The sequence below is a fragment of the Phyllostomus discolor genome, chromosome 10, assembly GCF_004126475.2.
Source record: "Phyllostomus discolor isolate MPI-MPIP mPhyDis1 chromosome 10, mPhyDis1.pri.v3, whole genome shotgun sequence".
Classification (NCBI taxonomy): Eukaryota; Metazoa; Chordata; class Mammalia; order Chiroptera; family Phyllostomidae; genus Phyllostomus; species Phyllostomus discolor.
This window is the reverse complement of record NC_040912.2, coordinates 86,599,848-86,608,934: the sequence shown is the minus strand read 5'-3', so window position 1 is coordinate 86,608,934 and position 9,087 is coordinate 86,599,848. Positions and strand designations below refer to the sequence as shown.

Genomic DNA, 9,087 nt, shown 5'->3' with positions numbered 1-9,087 from the left:
GGAGGCCTGGGGCATCGTGGACAGTGGGAGTGAAGACTCCCTTTCCTGGGAAGAAATGTCCCCGCTTCTGGAGGCGGAGACTGGCCCCGGGGTGGCCAAGCTTCTAAGAAGCGAAGAAAAGACCTACCTGTCCCGAAGCGAAGTCAGAGGGCGCAGCTCTGGGTCAGGTCTGGTCGCAGTGTCCACTCCTCCGGCCCCTTCGCACCTGGCTGGTGTCACTGGCGGCCACGGAGAAGGCGCCCCCGGCGCTGGGCCTCACAGGGGCGCTGGGAGGCCCCTGCAGGCCGCGGCCGCCCCGCGTGGGGACTGGTGGCTCCTGCACGGGCTCTGAGCGCTCTCTGGCCCCAGGGACCTGGGCCGCACAGTCCCTGTGTCGCGCGCGGGCCTGGAGCACTAAACACCTGCCTGGACCGCGGACGTCCCTTAAGGTGGGAAGCCCAGGGCCCCGGCTAGGCGTTGAGGCCCCGCCCCTTGCGCTCTGACCTCTCCCTTCCTGCCAGACTTGCGCACACGCACCTTTCACCTGGACCTGTCCAGGGAGAGGCAGAAGCTTCTGCCTCGCTACCTCCAAGGGGGCTGGGGCCGGAGAGGAGTGGGCAGGAAGGAGCGGCTCCCCCTGTGCCCTGCTCTCTTCTCTGCACCCCCAGGGCCTCTCCATAGGCAACCTGCGCTGTCAGCTTCGTCTCTCCCGCCGCTACTGCCATTTCCCACCCAGTGGCCGTCACCCAGTGGTTTTCCCTTTCAGCTGTAATGAAGACTCTGCTGGGCTGGGACCACCCCTCCGTCCCTGCACCTGCCCTGGGCCCTGATCACAGGGTGTTCCATCAGGATTGGGCACTTTTACCATCTGGCCGTTACCTCCAGCCCAGGAGGCGGTGTCCTCTACCAAAGGCCATGGGGACTCCTCTGGGGATCCTCCCGTCAGTGACCTAGGAAAACCCTCCAAGGAAGCCCATGCTGCCTGCTCCTGATTCCATGATGTGTGGACACTCCAGAACCATCCCCATCCCTCCTCCAGGGCACATATTTTCTCTCCCACGTTCACCACCTGAGCAGGTACACCGAGGCTGAGAAACCAGGACCATCCTGAACCACCCACTTTCTTTCCCAAAGGAAATAAAGGGGAAGGTCCAGGAAGAGCCCCCAAAGAACCAAGAGAATCACACAGAGACAAACGAACTCAATCAGAACAGCTCCCTTAGTGGTTCGGATCTATTACCGACATCTAGGTCCTTGGACACCAACGGTGTCCCCAGTTCCCACAAGCAGTCCTGGGCCCCTGGACCTGCATCCCAAGCATGCACAAGACAGCCTGAGTGGGGATGCCCAGCCGTCTCCCAGGGGCTCCTCCTCCGAAGGCCAGGGGTTCACAGCTCACACAGCCCTGGGGGAGGTGTCCTGCCTCCTTTGAACCTGAGTCAGATGCAGCAGCGCTCTCTGACCCAACCCCTGCAGCTCCCCACTGCAGGAGACCCACAAAGGATGTGCTGGGTGAAGGCCACCTGCCCAGCTTGCCAGGTTCACAGATGTTGGGGAAGGACATGCACCATGTCCTACAGACTGGTCATCAAGTACCGTATTTTTAGGACTATAATATGCCTGGACCATAAGACGCACCCAGGTTTTAGAGGAGGAAAATAAGAAAAAAAAGTTTTTGAAGCAAAAAATGTGGTAAAATATTTAATAGCATAAATGACATAATGTTCCATCACCACCCCCCCCCCACAGCGAGCCAGGTAAGCTACATTCAGACTATAAAACACACCCCCGTTTTCCTCCCAAATTTGGGGGGGAGTACATCTTAAAGTCCGAAAAATATAGTACTTATTCTCTCACTGGCCTCTGCCAGCAGCAAGCCCTGCACGCAAAACAGCTCCTCGCCACTTTTGTTACCACTGCTACCCCTGCTGTGAGACCAAGGGGAGCTGCACCCCAACCTACTCTTCCTTACATTTCTCTGGACAAAAACAAGCTCACTGCGAGAACACTGAGTGTGTCAGGTGGGACAAGAACTTGGAGAAGGAAACGGAGATCACAGCTGCCTACAGTGACACTCAGACTGTCCCTTGTTTGTCTTCGCCACACACCCGCCCCTGGTCACCCCAACTTGGCAGGTCCCTGCTAATACCAACCATGTGGCTCCCCCCAGGACCTGTTTGTCCCTGCACCTTCTCTGACATCAAATATTGGCCAGGAAACAAGAGACACATTCCCTCACCTACTTCTCACTGATCACACGGAGTCTCTTCATTCTAATCTCATTTGGGGAATTCCACTTCAAGAGAATATAGTCCTTGTTCATTCATTCATAACCACACAGCTCCTATTTTTGAATCCACACACCTGCTAGGACCTCAGTTTCTTCTTTCCGTGGCCCTTCGTGGAAATGAATCCCCAAAACAATGAGTATAGATCCACCCCTTTCTCTCCTTTCAGCCAGCCATCATCCAGTCCCTTCCGGAAGGACGCCAGTTTACACTCTCCAACCCATCTCGTCTGTGGCCACCCCTTCCTGCGTCACAACCAAGGCCTCTGCATATCTGACCTCTGAGCCTACATTAGACCCTGACGTCACTGACATGGACACTACCCTTCTTCCTGTGCTGTCTCATTCAGATCTTCTCCAGGCTCCCGTGTGAGACCCCTCCCCCTTCCCAGGTCCAGTGCAGTGTGCAGCTGAGGCACCCCGCAGTCTTTTGTGTCAACCCATCTGCATTGAAGAGCCCCTGCCTACATCAGTCCATTGCATGGCCCCCAAACCACCCCAGTCCACATTGGAGACCCCTGATGCTCAGCAGAAGAGATCCCTGAAGCCAGTACTCCTGTTAGCACCAGACAGCCCCTCGCAGGTTCTGTAGTCACGAGTGCTCGTGTAGACAGCACCTCTGCAGACTTGAACCCTGCCATGGACACCTGCGTTACGGACACTGCTCCTCCTTCCCAGGCTGTGATTTTCCATTTTCCCTGTGGCTCTGGGGAGAACCACTCCCAACGACCATGGCACTACCTGACTCTGAGAACACACCACCCAGTGGCAGCATTCCCTTGGCTGATGTGTCTGTCCATTTACCTAAAACAATTAGCAGAGGGACCCAAGTTTCCTACCTTACATAGAACCCAGGCACCACCTCTCAGCCCACATCTGGGGCCAGTGATGGTCAGCAGGCTCAAACATCTGGGCTGAACTTCTTCTGCAGCCCAGCGTGCCAGAGGCAGCACAGTGCTCTCAAGTAGTGCCAGTTTGCAGTGGCTGGACCCCACATTTGATACCACTGTCTACACCAAGCTGGCCATGGATGACGACCCACATGCTGTCCCTATTGGCCCATCCTTCTTCTTGTTAATCTGCCTTTCTCCTGCATCTTCACTCTTTAACTCAGCTGTGGAGGAAGAACTGACATGCGTTGTGATGTGTTGAGACAGATGTAACAAGGCACAATTTTTTGCATCCCAGTGACGGGGATGTGGCAGCAGCCACATGTTATGAATGCAGGCGCTGACTCCTGAAATCTTGTTTTGAGTGTAGGGGATGATAATCCAGGAGGAAGTAAGGCCCACAGAGGGAGAGGCGGGGTGGTGACTCACCCTTGCCCCTTCCTTCTCCTTGTCTATAAAAGGAGGCAAAGAATGTCTGCCTCACAGTGCAACTGGTGACATGTAAACAGGATAATATTTGGGAAACACCCAGCAGAATCCTCAGCATAAAGGAAATGCATCCTTTTCCCTGTTTCTCAGCTCTTTGAAAGCGGTGACTCATGTTAAAAGAATATATAAAGAAGTTATAAGAGCAAAATATAATTTGTTTATTAGAATCCCAAAACTCACATATTAAAACAGTTAATAGAAATCTCTCATATACTCAGACTTTTCCTGCCATTTCTTAACAAGACACAGTTTTGCTATGTTTTGTTTTATTCTTTCATTTTTTGGTCCAAGCTACTTCTCAGACCTGCTGAAGTACATCTCTATCATTCACCCTCGCCAGTTACCTTTGCAAAAGCTTGGGGCTTTTTTTGTTTTATTTTAAGTATTTTTGAACTGACAAGTATTTTTGAACTGATGTTGGGGAAGTATTTTTTCTCAAAGTATTTTTTTTGTATTTTGAACTGACATAGAAAAAGTGAATGCTATCCCCTAATTTTTCTAACAGGCCCTTGTGGAAATATTCTAAATTCAGAAAACCTATGGCTCATATTCTATGTGAGAGAAATTATCCCATATTTTCCTCTTTTTCTTCCTTTTTATGGTTTTAACCTTAACACATGGTGTACACATATTTTAGAGAAAATAGTCATTTTTCAAGGTATAGTTAAAATGCGATTTTCTAATTTAAAAATTGCCTGGTTTTTTTTCTTTGTACCTTTAAAACAATAATTCCATAGTGGTTTTTCTTACATTTAGAGCCAATATCGCTTGTTTAAAATTGTTTGTATATTGGGGTTGGGGGTACAGAGCAACATTTGTGGATTCTGGGGCTGGAAATGTCCTGACACTGTGGAGATGACAAGACTAACGGCCAGAGTCAAACGTTTTGCCCAAATGAGCAGAATAGTCAATGAGCAGAACAGATAGTCAGCAGTGAGGCTTTTGAGGACTGAAAGGAAGATAGGAGGGTGGGAGAGAAAAGTTTCCCTTTTGCCTCCCAATTTCTTGGGAGAAGAAAGATACAAATTAGTAATAGTGTATAAGAGAATTAGGGTGCAAAATGGATCTAGAGAAAGCAAATAGTATCCAATCACATGATACGGTAAGTGCAGAAAGGGAGAGAATTCAAAAGACACTACAATTACCATGTTAAAGAAATCACTGTTATACTGTGCTGGCCATGTAGGTCCTGAGCTTGTGCTAAAAGAAAATAAGTGCCTCTTCTGTATCATTCTAACTGCCTGGGTCCAGAAGAAGTGATTAATAGCCCCTGGAGCTGGTGTCCTTTGGAATTGCATTGAGGTTCCTATAAGTGCTCATCAGACTTGGTCATGTTATGGGTTCTAAGTGGGGGTCTGCCATGTTCCATCAAGCTATTTCCCTCCTTTCACGCTTTCTTCCTTTCACAATATTTTCTTACTCCCATAACATTTTATGTGGTCATCATGCTAATGGGCCATTGTCACCTACATGCAGCTCTGTCACCTGAACCCTGGGAAAAGCAACGCTCCCTAGTAACTGATTCATATTTATTCTAAACACCAGTTCTCTCTAATCAAATGGTGCAGAATGAAATAAAATAAACAAAGATTCTGATATTTCTGCCTCTCGCATAACACATTTCATATCACTAAACTTTGCTTTTCACAGAAACAGATCCATTAGGCTCAGATGCACATGGTTTTTCAGATTGAATGTTGTCATCTTCAGAGGTGACGCTCCAGAGCAGGGAGTTGGCTCTACCCACAGTCCTTCCTGCATTTCCCCATAGGGGGCTGCTTGTCCAAGGTGAGTATTCCATCTTGTTAGAGGTGCCCTCTTTTTTTTTTAAAAGTGGCCTGCAACCCAGGCATGTGCCCTGGCTGGGAATCGAACCTGCGATACTTTGGTTCGCAGCCCGTGCTCAATCCACGGAGCTACACCAGCCAGGAGAGGTGCCCTCTTGTAGCAGCATATATTGTGGGACTGTTAGCATATACACACAGCAATACGGGCAATGAATATTACAGAGGAATTTAAGAGGAGGTTAGAGAGAAAGATTCTTCACAGAACAGAAACCGGATGCTGGGTAGTGCTGGGAGCTGGCTGCAGGAATCTGTGGCTGTCTGCCCCTCTGCTTCCCACTGTATGACTCTTGTCTCAGGGCCTGTGCTCTCTGTGACTTTCCGCCTATGCTCCGCATTCTGGACAGTGCCCCATCTTCAGGACAGAATCTGATTAATACACATTCTTGGTATCAGAAATCTAAGACATGAGGTGTCGGAGTAGTTATATTACCATTCCCCCAAATCTCACAGAGAACAAATCTTCCACCTTCAAGACTCTCCCTGGCGTCCCTCACACGGATTTCTGTGTCCACTTCACTCTCCGCAGGGCACCCTTGACCTCTGCGTTCCGCAGGCTGTAGATCAGCGGGTTCAGCAAGGGGTTGAAAAGGCTATAAAACAGGAAAAGGACCTTCTGCTCCTCCTCAGGATGGCTGGACTTGGGGGCCATGTACATGACGATGGCACTGCCGAAGAAGAGCCCGACCACGCCGAGGTGGGAGGAGCAGGTGGAAAAGGCCTTCCTGCGGCCCTCCCCAGTCTGGATCCTCAGCACAGCAAAGAGGATGCGCGTGTAGGAGACCAGCACCAAGCACAGGGGCCCCACTAAGATAAACACACAGGCAGCAAAGATGACAAGCAGGTTGAGGCCAGTGTCAGCACAGGCCAGCCTGAGGACAGACAGGATCTCACAGAAGAAGTGGTTGATTTCATGGGGCCCACAGAAGGGCAGCCTCAGGATGAGAACCACATGGACCAGAGCCAGGAGGGAGCCACATGCCCAGGAAGTGGCAGCCAGGACCGTGCACACTCTCCAGCTCATGATGACAGAGTAATGGAGGGGGTGGCAGATGGCCACGTACCGATCATAGGACATCATTACCAAGATGAGGCATTCAGTGTGAGCAAAAGCCATGTATAAAAAGGTCTGTATTATGCAGGGGACAAAGGAGATCGTTTTTTTCTCATTCAGAAAGTTTTCCAGCATCTTTGGGACATTGTTTGAGGCATACGAAATATCAACAATGGCCAGGTGGGAGAGGAAGAAGTACATGGGGGTGTGCAGGCGGGAGTCCAGGCAGATGAGTCCCAGGATGACCCCGTTGCCCAGCAGGGTGAAGGTGAACAACAGGGAGAAGAACCCAAACAGGAGCAGCTGCATCCTTGGGCTGAGCGGAAATCCCAGGAGAATGAATTCTGCCACCCATGTCTGATTTTTCATCATCTCCTGGCGACAGTGGCTGTGTGGGTCACTGCAGTGTGCTGTGTGCGAAGGAGCAAATGCAGATCTGGATTAGTAATTAAGCAGAAAGGCGTTTATGGTGTACAACTGTGTGTTGACTCAGCTAGCAAACCTTTTTAGAGTCATTGGGTCAATTCTTTTCCTCCACAGTTAAGTAGAAATTCTACAGCATTTGATTAACTTTGATTGCAACATCCACATTTTCACCATCATAATGTTTTCCATAACTGTTTTCCAGATTAACTAGTCCTTTCATTTTTGAGAAAGGCCCATAGCTATATTCTCACATAGCTTTACTTTCTGATTTATTTCATTTTAAAATTATTTAAAAAATAATAAATAATAATAATTAATAAATTATTTCTCATTTATTTCATTTTTGTTCCTCTTTTCTCTTTCTCACTTGATTTGCCCCTATTATATAACACATGCAGAGTACTTTACCCTTTGCAGGTGCTCCGTGAATGAGCACAGAGTAAATATATGGATTAATGAATTAGGAAATGAGTTTACAAATGTAATGTCAAAGAGGTCCATTTTTCTCTGTGTCCGGTAGGTTTAGGGCTTCGGTAGATGCCCTCGTAGATGTTGGCAGTAAGTTGCTTTACTTACTGCTGCTACACAGGAGAACCTGGCTGGCTCCCTCCTGGGCATGAGCAGAGCGACATCACTAATCTGGTCAGCATCCAGGGAAGTAATTTATGGTACAGGGTCAGGGCAAGCAGTTATCTATGTAAGGAGTTAACAATATAAGATCACCTCAGCCTCTTATGGGGCTGCTCTCTGGTTCTGAGTAGATGCTGTTCCTGGGACCCACCACATTTGAATAGTGCCCAATACATTTGTTGGATGAGTGAATGGATGGATGGATGGATGGAAGGAAGCCATTACATTTAGGAGTGACATCCTAAGTGTATATCCCGGAATTTAATCAAGCTCTTTGACTCTTCTTTTATTTTCTCTGGCGCCATTCCACCAACCATACAGCCACAGGGGTACCGAAAGGGAAAACCTAAGATGTCCCATAGAGGTGTACACCTACTACATGACAATTCATGAGAAACAAGATCATTCTCAGTGGGGAGCTCAGATCTGCACATTCCAACCCAGTCTTAAGCCCAGAAAACTGCCTGCCTGTAACTTGACCCTGTACTTCCTATTCAGTATGCTGATTTCTGGATCCCTTCCTTCCTCCAGACCCCAGCTTCCCTAAACTACCACACTTTGCCAAAGGCCCTTTACTCACTGTGGCACCAGCCTGGTGTTATCTCAGAGACATTAGATTTGGAGGGAATCACACAGAAGTGAGGAGAGGTTTGCAGGTTGGAGCTGAGGATCTCACTCCCTCCAACCGTCTTGGAAAGAGGGACTTTGCAGGTCGCTTCTGTTCTCTTGGCACAGGGATTGAGGCCTGCTCACTGCCAGCACCAGCTATAAAGGTTTTAGGCGGGGCATTTCCACTGAAACCCTTCTCAGTGGTCCCTGAGGGTCCCTGAGGGTCCCTGAGGGAGATGGGGCAAGGACACAAAAGACACAGACATCATCTCCACCTGGAGAATCAGAAGTTGTTTGTCTTTCCGTCTCCATTGCTCTGGGCTCTGGGGACCGATGTTCAGAAGAAAAGGAGCTGGTGTTACTGACTTAATACCCAACTGGATGCATGCACGTGAAGCTCATATAGTAATAAGGACAAACGTTCTCCCGGGACCACATTGCAAATTGTAACCCCTAAGCATCTGGAGGGTGATGGGCTCCTGGGTCTCAGCCTTGCCCCAGATAGAATTAGTGGAGCTTGGAGGAGGCAGAGCATCATCCTTATGAAATAATGACTTGAAAACTGGCTTTAAATTCTTCCTCCTTTTCTCCTAGATAATTCTCAGTTGGGTATTGGTAGATAAGAAAAAACATTTCTATCAACCTTCCCATGCTTTGGTGAGAAAGACGCTGGGACCTTCCCACATAGTACCTAAGATTTTTATATAGAGTGTAGGAAGTAAGAGAAGGCAGAAACCAGAGAAAGCTGGCCTTGAAGAGGTATCTTGGGGGTTTAGAGGGCAGGGAATGTCAAAGTCACATCTTTACTGTGCTATACTCATAAAGTTCAGTGAATGTGGTGATATAATAATGCCTTGGAATGAAGTGTCATTTTTATAT

At 48.7% G+C, this 9,087-nt stretch overlaps 1 protein-coding gene across 1 annotated transcript; it reads right to left on the bottom strand.

Moving 5' to 3' along the window:
- Positions 1–5,581: 5,581 nt before the first annotated feature.
- Positions 5,582–7,067, bottom strand: LOC114507828 (olfactory receptor 2A5). The gene has a single exon (XM_028525844.2). The coding sequence runs from the start codon at positions 6,913–6,915 to the stop codon at positions 5,983–5,985; it is 933 nt and encodes a 310-aa protein (XP_028381645.1). The 5' UTR covers positions 6,916–7,067; the 3' UTR covers positions 5,582–5,982.
- Positions 7,068–9,087: the final 2,020 nt, after the last annotated feature.